General features: G+C 53.8%; 1 protein-coding gene across 7 annotated transcripts in view; it reads left to right on the top strand.

Moving 5' to 3' along the window:
* Positions 1–21,940, top strand: part of GRIP2 (glutamate receptor interacting protein 2) — a 103,905-nt gene that overhangs the window by 64,576 nt on the left and 17,389 nt on the right. For 5 of the 7 annotated variants that reach the window (XM_027522717.1, XM_027522716.1, XM_027522718.1 and 2 more), the window contains exons 2-16: positions 1,354–1,434; positions 1,906–2,041; positions 3,310–3,455; positions 4,114–4,200; positions 5,135–5,210; positions 6,488–6,633; positions 9,692–9,839; positions 9,950–10,119; positions 11,791–11,916; positions 12,200–12,349; positions 15,476–15,662; positions 16,314–16,459; positions 17,145–17,225; positions 19,211–19,277; positions 19,375–19,520. In XM_027522717.1, the coding sequence (XP_027378518.1) occupies positions 1,354–1,434; positions 1,906–2,041; positions 3,310–3,455; positions 4,114–4,200; positions 5,135–5,210; positions 6,488–6,633; positions 9,692–9,839; positions 9,950–10,119; positions 11,791–11,916; positions 12,200–12,349; positions 15,476–15,662; positions 16,314–16,459; positions 17,145–17,225; positions 19,211–19,277; positions 19,375–19,520 (1,893 nt within the window). The remainder of the gene's footprint in view (positions 1–1,353; positions 1,435–1,905; positions 2,042–3,309; positions 3,456–4,113; positions 4,201–5,134; positions 5,211–6,487; positions 6,634–9,691; positions 9,840–9,949; positions 10,120–11,790; positions 11,917–12,199; positions 12,350–15,475; positions 15,663–16,313; positions 16,460–17,144; positions 17,226–19,210; positions 19,278–19,374; positions 19,521–21,940) is intronic. The other 2 variants (XM_027522720.1, XM_027522719.1) reach the window with 2 other exon arrangements.

The raw sequence follows: 21,940 nt of genomic DNA, 5'->3' as shown, positions 1-21,940 counted from the left end.
AGGGCAGGGATGCTGCTGAATGTGGACATTCTCCAGGTAAGAATACTGGAGTGGGTCGCCATTCCCTTCTCCGGGGGATCTTCCTGACCCAGGGATTGAACCCAGGTCTCCTGCGTTGGCAGGCAGATTCTTTATCATCTGAGCCACTAGGGAAGCCCAGACATCGGTACAGCATCCGGCAGAAAAAGCATCAGGAGTGTTGTTGAGAAACCTGCCGTTTATTGAACCCCATTGTTTGCCTCTGACTGAGCCCGGAGCCCTGGCCAGACTGTGTCCTGATCTTGACCCCGGTTGACCCCATCTCTGGCTGAACACTAACCTGAGCCTCTCCCTTGTGAAAAGGATGTGGCTGGGATGGGATGGGATGGGATGGGATGTTTCTGCCCCTGCCCCAGCCCTCTCTCATCCCCCCTTCTGAAGTGTGGGAAGGGGGACGGTCCTGTGAGTGAGGCCTTGCGGAGGTCAGGGGGCCGGGGAGGGAGTGGCCTTCCCACAACTGGTGAGTGGTGAAGGCGGGTGCCGCACAGGGGGCTCCTGAGGGGCAGTGGGGGCGTGTGCAGACTTGGGTGAAGCCTATGTGCTCAGTCATGTCCAGCTCTTTGCAACCCCATGGACTGTAGCCCGCCAGGCTCCTCTGTCCATGGGGATTCTCCAGGCAAGAATACTGGAGTGGGCTGCCACTTCCTACTCCAGGGGCTCTTCCTGACCCAGGGATCGAATGTGCATCTCCTGTGTCTCCTGCACTGGCAGGCAGGCTCTTTAGCAAAAGCCTGGGGGGTTGTACAGGTCCCTGGAGGTGGGGAGGGGCGGCCCCAGGGGCAGCATGGGAGAGCCACCCTGCTTGAGGGTTTACCAGTTGACCTGACCCAGCTCTGTGCAGGACTAAGAAGGGACTTGGAGAGGGAATGTGGAAAAAAAAAAAGAAGAAGAACCCAGTCCAGGGAACCTGGAACATGGGGTGGGCTGGACAACAGAGCCAGGCGTCTGGCTTTTTGCAGAAGCTACCTTGGCCGAGGGCTTTGTGACCGTGGGCACGAGTCGTCCCTCTCTGAGCCTCAGCTTCCTTCTCTGCACGTGGTATGATGGCTGTAGAGATGGCGAGTTGCTGCGTGGCAGAGAACCGCCCAGACTGTGGTGGGCGCCCCAAAGCGTGTTACTTGAGAGATGAGACAGCATTGCCCTTGCGGGGGAGAAGCCATGAGGCTCCCCCAGCACGTCCCGGGTGGGGCTGGAGGCAAGAAGGAACCACTCAGGGGCCGCATCCGCCAAGCAGAAGCTTGCCGAGGCAGGAGGGGTTTGCCTGATGGAAATGACCGCGCGGCTCAGGGCCTTCCCTCTGTTTGCCGCCTGCAGACAATGGGCCTTACACCAAAGGAGACAAGGACACCGGAGCAGCCGACGGGGCTCTGGCGCGCCGCCGGCAGAGCATCCCAGGTAAACAGCCTCCCGCCTTCCCCTTTCTCTCTGGAGGCACAGAGAGCTCCGGGCGGGGGTCAGACCGCCTCAGCTCTGCCGCTAACTCGCCCGGTGACCCTGTTGTTCAGTCGCTCCGTCGTGCCAACTCTTTGCTGTCCCCTGGACTGTGCCACGCCACGTTCCCCTGTCCTTCACCACCTCTTGGAGCTTGTCAGACTCCTGTCCATTGAGTCGGTGATGCCATCCAACCATCTCATCCTCTGTCGTCCCCTTCTCCTCCCCGCCTCAATCTTTCCCAGTATCAGGGTCTTTTCCAATGAGTTGGCTCTGTGACCTTAGACTAGTCCCTTAGCCTCTCTGATCCGTAAAAAGGAGATGAGTTCACCCAGCATCATGCATGCTGCTTACCAAGCATCTGTTTGGTTTGTCCTGGAGCCGGGGACTCAGAATTTGCCCCACACTGCCTGCTCACCCCCTCTCTGTTGGCAGAGGAGTTCCGAGGGGTCACCACGGTGGAGCTGACCAAGAAGGAGGGCAGCACGCTGGGCCTGACCATCTCTGGGGGCACCGACAAGGATGGGAAGCCCAGGGTCTCCAACCTGAGGCCTGGGGGACTTGCGGCCAGGTGAGAAGCCTGGGCTCAGTGGGTAGGGGATGGGCAGGAAGGGGGCCGGGCGGAGGGGTGGGGGTCCTGGGGCTTCTGCAGAGCAGTAAGGGCTGGGTGTCTGTGGAGGAAGGGCTAGAGGCCACTTCATTCCCTTTCCTCCGGAGCCAACCCGACCCCAGCACCCCACGCTCACTGGGCCCTCCAGGCCTTTTCACGCGCAGAACCCTCTGCCCAGAAGGCCCCTTCCCTAGACACCCTCCTCCTCTCATTGTGTGTCCAACTCTGTGCAACCCCATGGACTGCAGCCCACCAGGCTCCTCTGTTCATGGGATTCTCCAGGGAAGGATACTGGAGTGGGTTGCTATGCCCTCCTCCAGGGGCTCCACCCGACCCAGGGACTGAACCCGGGTCTCTTACACAGGCAGGCAGATTCCTTACCGCTGAGCCACCAGGGAAGCCCAGAGACCCTCCTGGCAAATTCCTATTCCTCCCTCCTCACTGCCTCTGGCAAGCCCTCCCCAGGCCCCAGGCTGAAGCGCCACTCTGCTTGGCTGGCACTTCCGCACACACTGCCTGCATTTTCGTACTGTTTACTTTACCTCGGGGGCTCCCTGGACCATGGAAGTAAAAGTCGATCAGTCGTGTCCAACTCTTTGCGACTCCATGGACTATACAGTCCATGGAATTCTCCAGGCCAGAATGCTGGAGTGGGTAGCCTTTCCCTTCTCCAGGGGATCTTCCCAACCCAGGGATCGAACCCAGGTCTCCCACATTGCAGGTGGATTCTTTACCTGTTGAGTCACAAGGGAAGCAAGAACACTGGAGTGGGTAGCTTATCCCTTTTCCAGTGGATCTTTCCGACCCAGGAATCGAACCAGGGTCTCCTGCGTTGCAGGCAGATTCAGGTCCATGAAAACTGGGAGTTAGCCTCTGTATTACTGCCCCTCTGGGCCCCGGAAGAGCGTTAAGGGATAGCAAGCACTGACATCTGGCCACTCTGTAGAGCTCTGTGAGGGTGACGCCCCCGCAGGAGGGAAAGCAGGCCGGCTAGCATCGATGGGGGGTGGTGGGGAGAAGGCCAGGCCTGCGTGTCCCCCAGATCCAGGGTAGGATCCGCACTTTCCTGCTCACCCGCCGTGTGGCCCTGGACCAGGCCTGCCCTCTCTGAGCCTCAGTTTCCACACCTGTAAGATGGGGCCGCAGAGACCCCCAGGATTCAGTGGGCGGGGAGGATGTGCACGCCAGCGTGTGTCAGCCGGCGCGTGCACTGGCCTTCTCTCTCCCAGGAGTGACCTGCTGAACGTGGGCGACTACATCCGGTCAGTGAACGGGATCCACCTGACCAGGCTCCGCCACGATGAGATCATCACCCTACTGAAGAACGTGGGCGAGCGCGTGGTGCTGGAGGTGGAGTTTGAGCTGCCCCCGCCCGGTGGGTGCCCTCGGGCCGGGAACCCCCTCCACTGCCTTGGTCGTGGGGGGACGCGGCTGCCTCCCCACCAGCACCCGGGTGGGCAGGACCTGGGGACTGGCCACAGACCGCCAGGCCGCACCCGGGGCTTTGCTGCAAATGCAGTGCGCTGTCACCAGGAGGCGGCAGGGCCTGCTTGTAACACCCTTGTCGTACTTGGTTTCCAGATGCTTCTTTGGGGGGAAGGTTTTAGGAATGTCTCTGAGTACATAGGTCCCCACCCTTCCCGTGCTGCACCGAGTACAGTGGCCTGGGGTGCTTTAGCTCAGCTCTGAATTTCCAAAGTTGGTCTGAAGTCTTGAAATCTGAATAACTGTCTGGAATTGAGCTCGGGCCTAAGACTGCCAGCCCTGGACTCAGGCTTGAGTCCTGCTGTTGTCTCTGTGAGAGCCCGGGCCGGCCCTCTCCCTTCTCTAAGTGGAGGACTGAGTGGGCTTCAGTGGGGAGGGTGCCTCTAAGCCTCACTTGTCCTGCCTGTCAAATGGGGTGGGGTGGGGGGGTTGGCCTTTCCTGTAGTATCTGCGACTGGTGACCCGCCTGTCCTGGAACGAACTCTGGGGACGGCTGCCAGCTCGGTGATGCGACCCAAGGACTCAGGAGGGTCTCCATTTCTCCCCAGCCCCCGAGAACAACCCAGGGATCGTTTCAAAGACAGTGGATGTCTCCCTCCTCAAGGAGGGCAATAGCTTTGGCTTTGTCCTCAGAGGTCAGTGTAAGAGTCACCTTTGGGGTCAAGGGACGGGAAGGCTAATGCCAATTCTGTGTGTTTTGCTTTGCTCTGATGAATTATAATATATTTATATTTAAATTTAGATAAATAAATATATATTTAAATTTAAATAAACTTAAATTTAAATAAATAAACATGTTTATATTAAAATAAACATAAGTTTATTAAAATAAATTCATTTTTATATTTAAATAAATACATATATTTTATATTTAAATTTATATTTATACTTAAATTTATATTTATACTTAAATAAATTTATATTTATTAATATATTTACATTTTATAATTATATATTAATATAATTTATATTTAGATTTATATTTAAATATATTTACAAATATGTAATTGATATATCTTTATGATATATCTATATTATATTTATCAACTATAATTTATATTTTAAATATAGCTTATATTTATATAACTATATATAATAATGTTTATATTTATATATTTATTTGCATTTATATTTATATGTTTATATAAATATATTTATATTTATATAATCTTTTTCTGAACTTTAAGAACCAGGATCATTAAATCAAGTATTAGATGGAAAACTTGGCCAACCAAGTGTGCATGATTGAGGAAGTGAAAGGGAAAAGTTGTAACAGAAAGTTAAGTTCGGAGCTCCCTAGCAACCAGGGAGAAAAGGGAAACTGGATGAGACTGCAGGAGAGAAAGCAAGCTGTTTAATCAAGAGAGGACTTTGGTTTTATTCCCTACTTTCCGTCCCACTTCTGGATGGGATTTAGAGCCCATGTCTCATAGGAGGGGCAGGGAACAGCAGGGACAGAGTCCTGGAGCAGAGGGGATGAAGGAAGCCTGCTTAAGGTCTGGGTCGGGGCCTCCGGGCACCAGGCAGCGATGGGTGGATGACTGCAGTCTCTTGTCAAATTCTGTCCAGGAGGTGCCCATGAAGACGGGCACAAGTCCCGCCCACTTGTCCTGACCTACGTGCGGCCCGGCGGCCCTGCCGACAGGTGAGCCTGAGCTGGGGGGAGCTTACAGCCTCGGCCTGCACCACCCTCGCCCAGCTCCCCTGGGACGAAGGTCCAGACGGGGGACACCCCCGGCCAGCGTCACTCAGCAGCTTGTTGGTGGAGCCAGCCCTAAGTCCCACATGAGGGGGGCCCCGAGCTCTTTCTTCCCAAGATCCTGCTGTCTGCGGGGTGGAGAGCTTTGGTGTGGTGTTGTTGCCTCTTCCCTGGCCTTCGTTTTCCCATCTGTGGAATGGACCCAATAGTGGAGCCCCGCAGAGCTGATGCGAGGGCTGTGGGGCTTGGTGACGGGCGTCACTGTGGCCCTCAGTGACACAGCCTCCCCAGTCCTGGCCACACTGCCGGCTGGCCCTGCCCGGGGCCTGCTCAGAAGCTCCAGGAGGAGAGAAGGTGAGGGAGGAACACGCCCAGCTCCCAGCTCCTGGCCCCCCGACCTCCCGAAGGGCAATTCCTGGCCATTTTAAGAAAAGCCTGGAATGGCCTCCTCAGAAATCTAAACCCGTCCTTGGGGCCTGTGATGAGCTATTCATAGAACCACCCAGAATAGCCTTGGCCACCTGTTGGGGCAGGCATTCCAGAGCTGGGATATGACCCAGGCCAAGGCGAACCCCCTTGGGCCGTACCCCTGGGACCCAGCGGAATTCCTTCCCAGGCATGTTTGTCACCAGGCCAGAGTCACTGCTGAGACCCAGGGAGGGGCCCTGGCGGGCGCCCTGTGTGCAGACAGCTCCAAGCCTCCAGACGGCCCGCCCCTGGTGCTGGGCGGCCCTGGCAGGGCTGGGACCCCGGTAAGGCCCTGGAGGTGACCTCAAAGGGCATCTCCAGCTCAGCCGCTGGAGGGCTGACCTGGGACTGTGAATTTCGTAAGCACTAATTGGTGCTGGGAAAGACTGAAGGCGGGAGGAGAAGGGGACGACAGAGGATGAGATGGTTGGACAGTATCACCGACTCGATAGACATGAGTTTGGGTAAACTCTGGGAGTTGGTGATGGACAGGGAGGCCTGGTGTGCTGCAGTCCGACAAAGAGTCAGACACGACTGAGTGACTGAACTGACCTGAACTGAATTGGGGCGGGGGGTGTCGTCGCTGACCCGACCTCCGTCAGTTCTTCGGCTTCTTCCACATGCCCTTCCTGGTTTGTTCACCCACGCGTGCTGTCCCTCATCCGTTCTGCCCCTGTCTCCTTCCTCCGATCCCTGCCCTCCATCTGTTCTCTCGCTCGCTGGACGAGGCGGCATGACCTGGCCCTTCCCCACAGGGAGGGCTCCTTGAAGGTGGGGGACAGACTGCTCAGCGTTGACGGGATCCCGCTGCAGGGGGCCAGCCATGCCACTGCCCTGGCCACGCTGCGGCAGTGCAGCCACGAGGCGCTCTTCCAGGTGGAGTACGACGTGACCATTCCGGGTGAGTTGTGGCCTGAGGGCTCGGGCTGCAGCGAGAAGAGGCCCCGGGGTGGAGGGCAGGGAGTGGGGGGCACACATCCCCATCACTGCAAGGGCTGTGTGACCCTGGCCTGGTCGCAGCCTCTCTGGGCCCCTCTGGGTGGTACACGTTCTGCCAGGCACCAGGGATCCATCTGAGAACAACACAGATGAGGTCTCTGTTCCCATGGGGCTGACATTCTGGTGGGGAGAAATGGATCATGGATGGGATAAGTCATATATAGAGTGTGTCAGAGGATGATCAGTTTAGTTCAGTTCAGTTCAGTCGCTCAGTCGTGTCCGACTCTTTGCGACCCCATGAATCGCAGCACGCCAGGCCTCCCTGTCCATCACCAACTCCCGGAGTTCACTCAGACTCACGTCCATTGAATTGGTGATGCCATCCAGCCATCTCCTCCTCTGTCGTCCCCTTCTCCTCCTGCCCCCAATCCCTCCCAGCATCAGAGTCTTTTCCAATGAGTCAACTCTTCGCATGAGGTGGCCAAAGTACTGGAGTTTCAGCTTTAGCATCATTCCTTCCAAAGAAATCCCAGGGCTGATCTCCTTCAGAATGGACTGGTTGGATCTCCTTGCAGTCCAAGGGACTCTCAAGAGTCTTCTCCAACACCACAGTTCAAAAGCATCAATTCTTCGGCGCTCAGCTTTCTTCACAGTACAACTCTCACATCCATACATGACCACTGGAAAAACCATAGCCTTGACTAGACAGACCTTTGTTGGCAAAGTAATGTCTCTGCTTTTGAATATGCTATCTAGGTTGGTCATAACTTTCCTTCCAAGGAGTAAGCGTCTTTTAATTTCATGGCTGCAGTCACCATCTGCAGTGATTTTGGAGCCCCAAAAAATAAAGTCTGACACTGTTTCCACTGTTTCTCCATCTATTTGCCATGAAGTGATGGGACCAGATGCCATGATCTTCGTTTTCTGAATATTGAGCTTTAAGCCAACTTTTTCACTCTCCACTTTCACTTTCATCAAGAGGCTTTTGAATTCCTCTTCACTTTCTGCCACAAGGGTGGTGTCATCTGCATATCTGAGGTTATTGATATTTCTCCCAGCAATTTTGATTCCAGCTTGTGCTTCTTCCAGTCCAGCGTTTCTCATGATGTACTCTGCATAGAAGTTAAATAAGCAGGGTGACAATATACAGCCTTGACGTACTCCTTTTCCTATCTGGAACCAGTCTGTTGTTCCATGTCCAGTTCTAACTGTTGCTTCCTGACCTGCATACGGATTTCTCAAGAGGCAGGTCAGGTGGTCTGGGATTCCCATCTCTTTCAGAATTTTCCACAGTTTATTGTGATCCACACAGTCAAAGGCTTTGGCATAGTCAATAAAGCAGAAATAGATGTTTTTCTGGAACTCTCTTGCTTTTTCCATGATCCAGCAGATGTTGGCAATTTGATCTCTGGTTCTTCTGCCTTTTCTAAAACCAGCTTGAACATCAGGAAGTTCACGGTTCACGTATTGCTGAAGCCTGGCTTGGAGAGTTTTGAGCATTACTTTACTAGCGTGTGAGATGAGTGCAATTGTGCGGTAGTTTGAGCATTCTTTGGCATTGCCTTTCTTTGGGATTGGAATGAACACTGACCTTTTCTAGTCTTGTGGCCACTGCTGAGTTTTCCAAATTTGCTGGCATATTGAGTGCAGCACTTTCACAGCATCATCTTTCAGGATTTGAAATAGCTCAACTGGAATTCCATCACCTCCACTAGCTTTGTTTGTAGTGATACTTTCTAAGGCCCACTTGACTTCACATTCCAGGATGTCCAGCTCTAGGTCAGTGATCACACCATCGCACAGCTACAGCTCCTTGGATGTGGGGTTGGTCCTCCCGGCCGCCGCCCCTGACCTCGGACGCAGGGTAACTCCTCTCGGCTGCTGCCCCTGACCTCGGACTTGGGTAGCTCTTCTCAGCCATTCCTGCGCCGTTGCAGCCTGGCACTCTTGGCTGCTGCCCCTGACCTCGGACATGGGGTAACTCCTCTTGGCCGCCGCCCTTTGGGCATGGGGTCCTCCCGGCTTCTGCCCCTGACCTCAGACGTGGGGTAGGAGGGCCTAGAGGAGCTATCCCATGTTGAAGGTCAGGAAGGGCGGCGGTGAAGAGATACCCCACGCCCAAGGTAAGAGAAACCCAAATAAGACGGTAGGTATTGCAAGAGGTCATCAGAGGGCAGACACACTGAAACTGTACTCACAGAGGATGATAAGTGTGCAAAAAAAAAAAAAAAAAAAATCAGGGAGAGAGATGGGGAAGGCTAGGAGATACTTTGTAACCTGTGGCCGTGCAGGTGGGCGAAAAGTGATGGTGGCTGGACCAGGGGCTGAGTGGGGGTGTAGAGAGGAGTTAGATCTGGGAAAGATGATGAAGCTCTGCTGGCCTGGTTTGCTGAGGTTTCGACACGTGGGTGGGAAAAAGAGTGGAAAAAGCCGGGTTTTGTTTTCCAGCCACTGGGTGGGTGCACGGGGTGCTGTTTTCTGAGATGGGGAAGGCTGGTAGTGAAATCCCACAGTTCAGTGTATACAGTAGGCTCTTGATGCTTGAGTGCTCAGTCGCTGCCATCATGTCTGACTCTTTGTGACTCCATGGACGGTAGCCCGCCAGGCTCCTCTGTCCATGGGATTCTCCAGGCAAGAATACCGGAGTGGGTTGTCATGCCCTCCTGCAGGGGATCTTCCTGACCCAGGGATCAAACCCACGTCTCTTTATGTCTCCTGCATTGGCAGGCGGATTCTTTACCACTAGCACCATCTGGGAAGCCCAGGCTCTCAATATATGTGAGCAAATTAGTACTGTTCAGCAAAGCCTTGGGGTCAGAGCCTCTCTGAAACCTGAATTCCTGCCCCTCCTCTGCCACCGAGAGGCCATGTGAACTTGGACGAGGCCTTTGCCTCCAGGCGCCTCAGTTTTCTTGTTTGTAAAGTGGATGCACTGATCCCTACCTGACAGAATTAAGCTGAGACGGAGGAAGGTGCTGAATTATTTGCATCTCAAACTCTTCTTTCCTTCCATGTATCAGATACGGTGGCCAACGCTTCAGGGCCCTTAATAGTGGAAATCACCAAGACTCCAGGGTCAGCCTTGGGGATCTCCCTCACCACCGGCTCCCACCGGAACAAGCCCGTCATCACCATCGACCGCATCAAGCCGGCCAGCGTGGTGGACAGGTGGGGCACCTGCTGGGAGCTGCCGTGGTGTGTGTTGGGGGGGTGCAGGGGGAGAATCGTCTGGAGCTGTCTGGCTGTACCCTTTCCCCTTTGCTCCCTGACCTGGCCAGGAGCGGGGCCCTGCATGCCGGAGACCACATCCTGTCCATCGACGGTACCAGCACTGAACACTGCTCGCTGCTTGAAGCCACCAAGCTCCTGGCCAGCGTGTCGGAGAAAGTGCGGCTGGAGATCCTGCCTGCGCCCCAGAGCCGGCGGCCCCTCAAGCCGTCAGAGGCAGGTGAGTCCCCTGCAGACCTCAGGGCTCAACCCTAAGGGCAAGGGGCAGGCTAGCATTTAGCGGAACAAATGTCCAGTCCCACAGGGACGCTCAAAGTGTCAAGTGCAGCAGCTAAGGGTGGGGAGATAGGGCAGATAAATAACTTGGGTGTTTAAATGGCAACCCACTCCAGTATTCTTGCCTGGAAAATCCCATGGATGGAGGAGCCTGGTGGGCTACAGTCCATGGGGTCACAAAGAGTCAGACAGGATTGAGCAACAAACACTTTCATACTTTCTGATCTGACAGTTTGCTGGCGTGGATACCCCCAAAGCTAGATCCATCACTGGTCGCATTAATAGAAGTATGAGGGCTGGAACAAGGGAGGGGATAGTCCTTCTGTGCCCTGTGCTACTCAGAATTTGGACCCGTGGGCTCACCCCAGGGCCCTCAGCAGGTCCAGAGGAGGCAGCCAGGCAGTCAGGAGGGCCTAGAGCCACCCCTGTGAGTCCCTCAGATGTCCCAGCATCTGTTCTCCCACCCGCTGCTGTGCTGCTGGGGCTTCCCAGGGGTCATCTGGGTACACCCCCGTGACACGTCTACAAGGTCAGTATGGAGGCTCTGAGGGTCTGAGCAGTGCAGGTCCTTCTGATGACAGTTGGCTGCCGACAGTCCCCTTGGCTCTCCCTAAATAAACGTCTGCCAAGCCCATGTGGTAACTCCTATCCTCCCAGCTTCCCTGGGAAGTAGCCGCCTTGTCCCATTTTACAGTTATGACAGCGAGGCACAGGGCGGGGTGCAGGGACTTGTCCCAGTCCCGCAGCTCGTCAGCCATGGAGCTGGGATTGGACTCAGCTCCTGGCCCCAGAGTCGGCCCAGCCCCTGGGTGGCGGTGGGAACGCCGCACAGGGAGGCAGAATCAATGGGCTGAGATCACAGGGACCTCGTCCGTCCATCCAAGAGCATGCTGCCCCAGGCTGGACATCCCCCACCCCGACTCCCCACAAAGTCCTGCAGCAGAAGGAAGAGCCAGAACGGGGTCTGGGGCTGCGGGGAGGAGGACCAGGTCAGGGAGGTGAGAGAGGCAGGGTCCGTGGACTCCCCTGGGAAGCGGATGCTTAGCTGGAGTCAAGAGTTCACTGAAGTCAAGGCCCGTGAAAGGTTGAGGGGGGACAGCCTTAGACTGCGATGCGGGTCCTTGCAAGCCTGGGCCAATCCAACAGAGACCCATGTGGCCCCCAAGAGCTCAGCGTGGGGCAGAAATGCCCGGCCCCGGTGCCTGCTTGCCCAGCCCCAGGCCAAGGCTGCCCAGGCTACAGCATGACCACAGTCCCCGGAGGTGCTCCAGCTGGTCACTGTCTGCCAGCTGCACTCCTTGGAGCTGACTGGTCGGTTGGCCTGGTTCACATCCTGCTCCTCCAGCCCTCCCACCTGTGGGCTGGTACGGCTTTCCCTCTCGGATCCCTGCCTCTCAGGCTGCTGCGTAGCTGAGCCCTGAGCACAGGGCCCAGCACACAGCGGGCGTCCGGGACATGTGGGCAAAGTCTGGAATGCCCAGCCTGGCTCAGAAACTCCAGACCTTCTGTTCCCGCTCTCCTCCCCTTGCTGGGCAGACGGAGCTCACCCTTCAGGGGCATGGAGTCCAGACCCGCCCAGCCCCTAACGCCTGTCTCTCCTCTTCCTCCACCACAGTGAAGGTGCAGAGGAGCGAGCAGCCGCATCGCTGGGACCCCTGCGTGCCCTCCTGCCACAGCCCCCGGCCCGGCCGCTGCAGGACGCCCACCTGGGCCGCCCCTGCCGGCCAGGACCAGAACCGCTGTAAAGTGCCCTCCCCACGGTCACTCTTCTCTGTCCCTGGGGAGGTGCTGGAGCCTGTTTTATAGGGAAGGAAGCTGAGACTCAGAGAAGTGAGGGGCCCCTGTCTGGCAGCTGAGTTTCACCAGGTCTGTGAAAAGCCTGTAAGCTTTGAGGCCCAGAGAGGGAGAGACAGGCCTGAGGTCACACAGCGAGCATGGTCGGGGGTGGAGGAGGCACCCCTGTGTCTCCCTGGGGTGGGGTGGAGGGCTCTGCTGGGCTCATGGGTCTGCTCTCATCTCCCCAGCCTTATCCTCATCTCCCTTCTCCTCGCCGACCGTGAACCACACCTTTTCTTGCACCAACCCCAGCACTCTGCCTCGTGGATCCCAGCCCATGAGCCCCCGGACCACAATGGGGCGGAGGCGGCCGCGGAGAAGGGAACACAAGAGCTCATGTAAGCCGTGGTCTCTTCTCTCCCCTCTGGGCTGCCAGTATGCCTGAGAGAGAGATTTGCCAACATGTGGGGTATTTGGGGCAGGGCCAGGTGTGGGGAGGTGGCATTACATAGAGTATGTGGTACACCAGGTTGCTGAGGATGGTTGGGCAGGTTGCACACTGCACAAGGGCTCTCCTGAGGAGTGACAGTGAATTTGTACACTTTGTCTTGTAATTTTATTATGAAAAATTCCCAACAGGTGCTCAGTTGTGTCTGACTCTTTGCCACCCCAGGGACTATACAGTCCATGGAATTCTCCAGGCCAGAATACTGGAGTGGGTAGCCTTTCCTTTCTCCAGAGGATCTTCCCAACCCAGGGATTGAACCCAGGTCTCCTGCATTGCAGGCGGATTCTTTACCAGCTGAGCCACAAGGGAAGCCTTTATTATGAAAAATTCCCAGCAGGTGGTGGCAAAGTGTCTTGAGGAAAGGCTGCCTTTTCCAGATTTGTGTGACGGTCTCAGAGTAACTTCCTTTCATTTTTCTCTTCTTCAACCCTCTGATCCATTCCAGGGGGTGGTGTTATTTTGTCTTTACCACCCTTCTGACATTTGTTAATTTTCCCTAAGGCAGTGAAAACTAGCCATCCAGGCCTGAAACTAGCCATCCAGAATATAGTAATTTTTAGTTTTATTAGGTATATATTTCTACTCAACCTTTGCTTGTTGACACTTTTCTTTATTTGTGATCAATACATATAGTTCCTTTTGAAATGAAGGCATTTAAGAATTTTTTATTTAACAATTTAAAAAATTATTTAGTTTTTATTTATTTGGCTGTACTGGGTCTTGGTTTCAGCACCTGGGATCTTGTGTTGTGGCATACAGATCCTCTCTAGTTGTGGCGGGTGGGCTCAGCCGTTGTGGTGCACAGACCCGGTTGCTTTGCAGCATGTGGGGTCTTAGTTCCCTGACCAGAGATTGTGTCCCTTGCATCACAAGGCAGACTTTTAACCACTGGACCACCAGGGAAGTCCCTTAAGTGTTTTTTAAAATGAATAGTAATGAACGATAATGCAGGAGACATGTGGAAGTAGCAAAAAGTCATAAGATTGCCCAGAATCTTTTTCTTTAATATTTATTTATTTGGCCACGCCAGGTCTTAGTTGCACCATGTGGGATCTAGTTCCCTGACCAGGGATCAAACCCAGGCCCCTTGCATTGAGAGTGCTGAGTCTTAGCCATTGGACCACCAGCGAAGTCCAGGGCCCTGAATTTTGAAATCTTGCCTGGGAAGAATCTTTCCTTTGTTGACGTAGAGAGGGTTCCCAGCCTCTTTCCATGTGAATTGCAGAGGCCTCCAGGAAGAATGGAGGGTCAAACTGGGCCAGTTAGGATTGAACCAGGTGAGGGAAGAGAGAAATATAAGTCAGTTTGGCACTGAAAGGCGCTAAACATGGTTATAAGCTTCCTGGCAGCCAAGGCGAAAAGAGAAACAGAATTCAGAGTCAGGTGATAGATAAAATACAACTTTACCAGCCACCATTGTCACCCACTGAAGCAGCGGGTATGTAGGTGAAGAGATTCAGAAATATTTTTCACAGGCAGGAGCTTATGGAGCCTGGAGACTCTTGGGACCCCTTACCTGTCTCCTTCCTTGATGATAATGACTAGTTAGTTAAATAAAAAATTTTGAATACTTCCAATGTTCCAAATACCACTTTTATCATTGGTGATGTAATTGTGAAAAAAATAATGAATAGAAATATAATAATACAATATATCCAACAATAAAGTAGGTTACACATATTATAATGTGTGATGTATAATAATATAAGAAAATAATATATAAAGACACAATGGTATAACTAATAGAATGACATATAAATTTTATTTAATAAATGATATCCAATATCCATATTAATAATACAAGTGTATTTTATATGTGGAATATAAAATACAATATGTTAAATAACACATTAAATAGTGAAACATGGAATTATCATGTGACACAGAAATTCCACTCTTAAGTAAATACCCAGGAGAAATGAGAACATATGTCATATTCACCCTAAAACATATTTATGAATGTTTATACAGTGTCATTCATAATATCCAAAAGGTGGGAATAACCCAGATGTCTATCGATGGATGAATTTTAAAAAATGTGGTACCATCATACAGTGGGATATTAGCCTCAAGAAGGAGGACATCTTGATCTATGCTACATGGATGAACCCTGAAAACATGCTAAGTGAAAGAAACCACATACAAAAGACCATTTATAGTATGATTCCATTGATATGAGATGTCCAGAACAGGCAAATCTATAGACACAGAAAGTATGCTCAGGGCTGGGAGAAACGGGAGGATTTGAGTGACTAATGGAAACAGGGTTTCTTTGAGGGATTGAAAATGCTAAAATTAATTGAGGGAATGGTTGTACAACTTGAATATACTAAATAATCAATATATTTACTAAAACCGATTGAATTGTACATTCTGTGGGTGAATACTGTGGAAGCTGAACTATATCTCAATAAAGCTGTTGCCAAAAATGGCATAATATATACTATTGCATCTAATAGTAATATAATATGATATTTGATATATGATACAATAATAAAATAAGTTGAAGTATAACATCACACAGGGCTTCCGTGGTGGCTCAGGGGTAAAGCATCCATCTGCTAACACAGGAGACACGGGTTTGATCCTTGGGTCGGGAAGATCCCCTGGAGAAGGGCATGGCAACCCATTCCAGTATTGTTGCCTGGGAAATCCCATGGACAGAGGAGCCTGGAGGGCTACAACCCAGAGTTGCAAGGCGTAGGACACGACTTAGCGACTGAGCACGGCATAACATCACACATCACAGGACGTCATATCACGGACCCTCAGAGCCTGTTTTATAACATGGCATTCCAGGAGCTGTCTTCCTGGATCCTGGGCGCCGCTCTGCCAGGTGGAACCCATGACCCCAAGGTTCAGAATGGGCCGCGACTTGGCCCCGCCCCGGGGCGGGGCGGGCCTCCCACTCACGCGCCCTCTCCGACTTCAGGTGGTCCCGCCGAGGGTGGGTGGGCTCTGGCAGGAAGTAACCCCCGGGACAGTGCCCTGAGCGCCGTGCCCGCCTGCCCCGCAGTGTCGCTGGCCTCCAGCACGGTGGGGCCAGGCGGACAGATTGTGCACACGGAGACCACGGAGGTCGTGCTCTGCGGAGACCCCCTCAGCGGCTTCGGCCTCCAGCTCCAGGGCGGCATCTTCGCCACCGAGACTTTGTCCTCCCCACCCCTCGTGCGTTTTATTGAGCCTGACAGCCCGGCGGAGAGGTGAGCCTACTGCCCCCTCGCCGTGGGCCTGCCACTCCGATTCGGTGGGGTGGGGCCTCACGGACAGCCGGGGAAGTCCAGTCACACGCTTAGCCTGGCTGCACAGGTGTATCTTACCATCCATCACGGTCCACCCCGTCGCCGGCCCCGTTTTGTAGACGAGGGGTCTGAGGCTCAGAGAAGCTGATTCACCTGCCCAGGGTCACACAGTTTGGGAGTGACCCATGACACGAACCCCAGTGTGGTCTGAAGTCCGAGTCCTGTATATACATCTCCTGAGGCATGGCATCATCCCCACGGGACAGAGAAACTGAGGCCCAGCGAGGGCATCCCTTATAGCCAGTGTCCCGGGTAAATGGCCTGAGGAGCTGCCGCTGGCGCGGGTACAGGGCGGGGCGCTACCAGCCCCGCCCAGCCCCGCCTAGGCCCCGCCCAGCCCCGCCTAGGCCCCGCCCTCGCCCGGGATATGGGCGGGGCCTGGCACTGCTGCTGCGCAGCATGTTTCTGGCTTCCAAAGGGGCCGCTCCTCTCTCCGCCCCATCCCCGCCCCGCCCAAACCCCGCCCCCGCCCGGGATGTGGGCGGGGCCTGGCACTGCTGCTGCGCAGCATGTTTCTGGCTTCTAAAGGGGCCGCTTCTCTCTCCGGTTCAGGTGTGGACTGCTGCAGGTAGGGGACCGCGTCCTAGCCATCAACGGCATCGCCACCGAGGACGGGACGATGGAGGAGGCCAACCAGCTGTTGCGGGACGCGGCGCTGGCCCACAAGGTCGTGCTGGAGGTGGAGTTTGACGTGGCTGGTGAGTGGGTACCTGCGGCTTCCTCGTTTCCTTCGCGACCCCTTTCTCCACCCTGCTCCTCCCACCCCGCTTCTTTCCGCGTTTGCAGCGTGTCCCCAGAACGCTGGGAGAAAGGCACGGGGCGGGAGTGAAGGAATTGCACACGCCAGTGTGAATGAAGGTTTTTGCAAGGGAACAGCAGCCGCGGGTGGGGGAGGTGAGGGTTTATGCAAAGATCCCAAAAAAACTCGGTTAGAATTCTGGTTCCTGATTTGGACACCGTGTAACTTCGGACAGGGCTTGTCCTCCTCCATCCTCAGTTTTCCCCAGTGTAAAAATAGTGTAAAGTGGATAGAATCCTCTATCCCAAGGGGTGTTGTTGAGATGAAGCTCCTGGAAGCACCAGCTGAGGTCTGTCATGTGAGAGGTGCCCTTTAAGTCCTTGCTGGATCCGAATGGCTTGGGCCAGGCTAGGGGGCCCCAGTGGCAGCTGTAGGTCGGGGTACCAATCCTGACTCTGCTCTGACCCGGTGAGTGCTTTTCTGGGACAAATCGGTGCACCGTGCCTCAGTTTCTTCTGTGGGTGGAGGAAGCAGGATGGGGTTGTGTTTAGCATCCCTCTCCACTGGACCAGAATGAGTGTGGGGTGTGGATTCCCTGAGGCTATTCGCTTGAGTCTCCCAGGTTTGTGTCTGTTTGCACCCAGAGTCCGTCATCCCAAGCAGCGGCACCTTCCACGTGAAGCTGCCCAAGAGGCGCGGCGTGGAGCTGGGCATCACCATCAGCTGTGAGTCCCCGTCCTGTGTGCCCTCCAGCCTGCCCCGAGTCCGCCCAGCATGAGGCGATCAGGGGAAGACTCTGGGTGGGAGAGGGGGCTGGCTGACCTGACTTCCCTCTGTCTGCAGTGCGTGTCCTCAGGCAAGGCTTCTGGAAGCCTCGGTTTTCTTTTCTGCACAGTGGGAGTCTCCTGGCCTATTTAGTCTCCAGGGGTGGTTAAGTGGTTTTATGAGGCACCAGTCACGTGGCCCAGGTTTGGTTTTCTGTTGCCTCTGTATTCCCGGGGCCCAGGAAAGGTCTGGAACATAGTCAGTGCTTAATTCATGTCTGTCAAAGGAGTGAAAGTGAGGGACTGCAGAATGGGAAGAAGGTAGAGGAACGGTCACAGACCCTCCCCCAGCCCTCATCTCACTCTGGAAAAGCTGAAGTCCTCTGACTTTGTGCGTGCGTGCATGCGAAGTCGCTTCAGTCATGTCCAACTCTTTGAGACCCTATGGCCTGTAGTCTACCAGACTCCTCTGTACTTGGGATTCTCCAGGCAAGAATGCTGGAGTGGATTGCTATGCCCATCTTCAGGGGATCTTCCCGACCCAGGGATCAAACCCGCATCTCCTGTGGCTCCTGCATTGCAGGCAGATTCTTTACCACTGAGCCACTGGGGAAGCCCCCTCTGACTTCATCTCCTGCCATCTCCCCACCACACCCTGGAGGAGCAGCTGTCCGGAAGGGCTGGTGCTGCAGCTCCTTCTGGCCCCAGACCTCATAGCCAGTGGTGGTGGAAGTTGAAGCAGTTGCTGGGGAGAAGGTGCTTCCAGCCCAGGAACCTCTGGGCAGGGCCACCAGGTGCAGTGCACAGGTTGTACATGACACAAGGTGCCCATTCAAGGTAGACTTAGATTTTCTGACATTTTCTCAACAGACTAAGTAGATGGGGCCCCTTTGTCTCATTTGCAAAGGTGCTGTTTGGGCTAGAGGGACCGCTTTACACCTGATCAGTCATGGGAAAATCCATTAACCCAAATGGATTCTTTCTGCAGGAAAACTCAGCCCCTCGTTGTCTTAGATCGTGTTCCCTGGGAAATAGCCTCTCCCACAAGGAGTGATGTAGAGGGGCCTTATTGAGGCGGGCTCTTAGGATGAACACCTGTGGGTGGAGGCGACTGTAGGACCAGGCAGTGGGAGGAGCTAGGCTGCGATGTAGTCAGTAGAGGGCTCCCCCAGTCTTCTTTGCTGGAGAGGCTGCAGGAGCTGAGGCTTCCCTGGTGGCTCACACAGTAAAGAATCTGCCTGCCAATACAGGAGATGTGGGTTCAATCCAAGTATCAGGAAGATCCCTGGGAGAAGGGAATGGCTACCCACTCTGGTATTCTTGCCTGGAGAATTCCATGGACAGAAGAGCCTGGTGGGCTACAGTCCATGGGGTCACAGAGTCGGACATGACTGAGCGACTAATACTTTCACTTTCTGTGGGAGTTGTCCTGCATAGAGGCTGGGAGCTGGGCCTTGGCACTGTCAAGTGGACCGGTCGATGGATGTAGACATTGTTTTGGGTGAGGCTGCTCCCTCAGCTAAAGGCCATTCCCCAGCAGGATCCTGCTGCAGTGTTCGCAGCCAGCATTCCCTGCAGCGGGCAAGGGAGAACTCAGCTTTTAAGTCACTTGGTTCTGGAACCTGGGCCTGTCTGCCCATTGCTGGGAACACAGACACCAGCCAGACACAGCCCCTCAGGGAGCTCCATGTGCTAGAGAATGAGCTGAGTGTGGGAGGTGTTGTCCTGCTTCGTCTAGTTAATCTTGGATGTCCCTGTGAACTCTGTGGCCTCATCCCCATATTACAGAGGGGAAACTGAGGCACATAGAGGGGAGCTTGTTTGCTCACAGTCCACCCAGCCCGGGAGGGATGGGAAGCGGGGCATGGGGCTCCGAGTCCACGCCCAACTCCTGGGCCCCTGAGGCCAAGGTGGCCAAGGATGGGCTTTTGGCTTCTTTCCCCTAGCGGCCAGCAGGAAGCGAGGGGAGCCCCTGGTCATCTCCGACATCAAGAAAGGCAGCGTGGCGCACAGGTAGGGGGGCCCCTGGCAGGACGGGGGGCTGGCCCACGGGGGTGGGCTGGGCGCCTGCATGTGCCCAATCCTCCATGTCCCCTCCCTGCTCCTGCAGGACCGGCACCCTCGAGCCAGGGGACAAGCTGCTGGCCATTGACAACATCCGCCTGGACAACTGTCCCATGGAGGACGCTGTGCAAATCCTGCGCCAGTGTGAGGACCTGGTGAAGCTAAAGATCCGCAAGGATGAGGACAACTCGGGTGAGGGCCCTGATCCCTGCCCACCCATGCCAACAGACGGTGCCCAGCTGGCAATCTGGTGCTCCCTCCAGCCAAGGATGCCACCCAGGGGCTGCTGGTGGAGAGCCCTTGAATGAAGATGTGGGGTGGCGGGGGGGAAGATGGCAGATGTGTCCCTGTCCCCAGATCTGGCCTTCTCCAAAGGCCCTTGTGAGGTTTGCTAGAGTTTGAGCGAGACCTGGACCCAACAGGCCCTGCCCACAGCTGCTGGGCGCAGATGACGGGGTGTGACGATGAATGGGTGGGGGTGGGGGATGTACCACGGCATGGGTGGCTGTCAATGAGCTGAGGCTGCAAACTCAGGCACATCTGAGGCTGGACAGGTGACAGAGGGAGGGAATTGGGCCGAAGCTGAGAAAAATGATTCAGTCTGGGTAGACAGAAGGAGAGGACTGTGGCCACTGGTGAGAATCTTGTTTAGAAGGGCTGCCACCAACTCCCACCCTGGGTAGGAGGATCACTTATGGGCAGATTTCAGAGTTTTTTTTAAGAAAAACAGGAAATCTGGTGTCGTCTTATAGCCAATATCATCATCACCATCATTATTCTTGTTCTGCGTGGTATGTGAAATCTTTATTATAAAAATGCTGGTTCAGGGTTTCTGCTCTTACTGAAATGGCTGTTTGGGTGAAATGAAACATTGTTGGCAGCAGAAGATGGCCTCAAGTGGTGCCATCTGAAGTCCTCCCATGGGGGAAATGGGTGTATTCATGGCTGAGGGAATGGGTGGATTAATGACTGACGGAATGTTTGAATTAATGGCTGAGGAAATAGGTGTATTAACCGCATGAAACAATGGGTGTATTCATGGCAGAGTGAATGGATGATATAATGGCAGAGTGAATGGCTGCATTAATGGCTGGGGGAATGGGTGTAATGAATGGGATTAAGGAATGGGTGAATTCATGGCTGAGAGAACAGGTGTATTAAAGGCATGAAGCAATGAGTGTAGTAATGGCTGGAGGAATAGTGAAATAATGCCTGGGAGGAGGGTGAATAAATGGAGAGGAAATGGGTGAAGTAGTGGCCCATGCTATGCTGTGCTAAGTCGCTTCAGTCGTGTTCGACTCTGTGCAACCCCATAGACGGCAGCCCACTAGGCTCCCCTGTCCCTGGGATTCTCCAGGCAAGAACACTGGAGTGGGTTGCCATTTCCTTCTCCAATGCATGAAAGTGAAAAGTGAAAGTGAAGTCGCTCAGTCGTGTCCGACTCTTAGTGACGCCATGGACTGCAGCCTACCAGGCTCCTCCGTCCATGGGATTTTCCAGGCAAGAGTGCTGGAGTGGGGTGCCATTGCCTTCTCTGAAAGTAGTGGCCTAGGGAATGGTTATGTTAATGGCATGACGGCATGGGTGAATTAGTGGCATGAGAGAATGGGCGAATTAATGGCATGAGGGAGTGGGTGACTTGGTGGCTGGGGGAATGGCTGAATTAGTGGCTGAAGGAATCTGTACTAGAGCTGAGAGAATCGGTATGTGAATGGCAGAGGGAATGGGTGAACTGACAGCTGAGGGAGTGTTTGAAAAATGGCTGAGGGGGAGTGGGTGGCGTAATGGCTGAGGCAGTGGCTCTATGCTGGCACAAGGGAATGGGTGACCTAGTCACTAAGAGAACAGGCTGTTTAGGCATGAGAAAATTTGTGTATTGGTGGCTGAGGGAATGGCGAATTAATGGCTGAAGGAATAGGTGAGTGAATGATTCAGGGTTTGGGTAAATTAATGATTGATGGATTGGCTGAATAAGTGGTAGAGAATTAGTGGCTGAAATGATGGGTGAATTAGTGGCTGAAGGAGTGGATTAAACTATGGGTTCGGTGATCTGTGACTAAAGATTGAGGTAACTGAACTTATAGTTGAGTGAATGGGTTTATAAGTGACATAGGGAATGAGCATATTCATGGCATGAGGACATGGGTGAACTGCTAACTAGAAAGTCAGGGTGTTAGGCATTAGGGCATTGATGTATTAGTGGCTGAGGAAATTTGTGAATTCATGGCTGAGGGATTGACTGAATTAATGGCCAGGGAATGGGTGAATTAATGGATGGGGGAATGTGTATGTTAATGGAGGAATTGGTGTATCAAAGGCTGTGGAAATGGCTCCGATAATCACTGAGGAATTGGCTGAGTTAATAGCTGCAGGATTGGTTGAATTCATGACTAAGGGACTGGCTGTATTAATGGCTGAGGGAATGGGTGAACTCATCACTTAAGGAACCTGTATTAAAATGAGAGAACTGGTGTATTAGGGCTGGTGAAATAATGGCTAAGGGATTGGTTTAATTAATGCCTGATGGAATGGGTGAATTAATGTCTGAGAGAATATGTGCAGGAGTGGCTGAGGCTATATTAATGGCTGAGAGAATACGGGATTTACTACCT

The sequence above is a fragment of the Bos indicus x Bos taurus genome, chromosome 22 (assembly GCF_003369695.1).
Source record: "Bos indicus x Bos taurus breed Angus x Brahman F1 hybrid chromosome 22, Bos_hybrid_MaternalHap_v2.0, whole genome shotgun sequence".
Lineage (NCBI taxonomy): Eukaryota > Metazoa > Chordata > Mammalia > Artiodactyla > Bovidae > Bos > Bos indicus x Bos taurus.
This window is presented reverse-complemented; position numbering and strand designations above follow the sequence as displayed.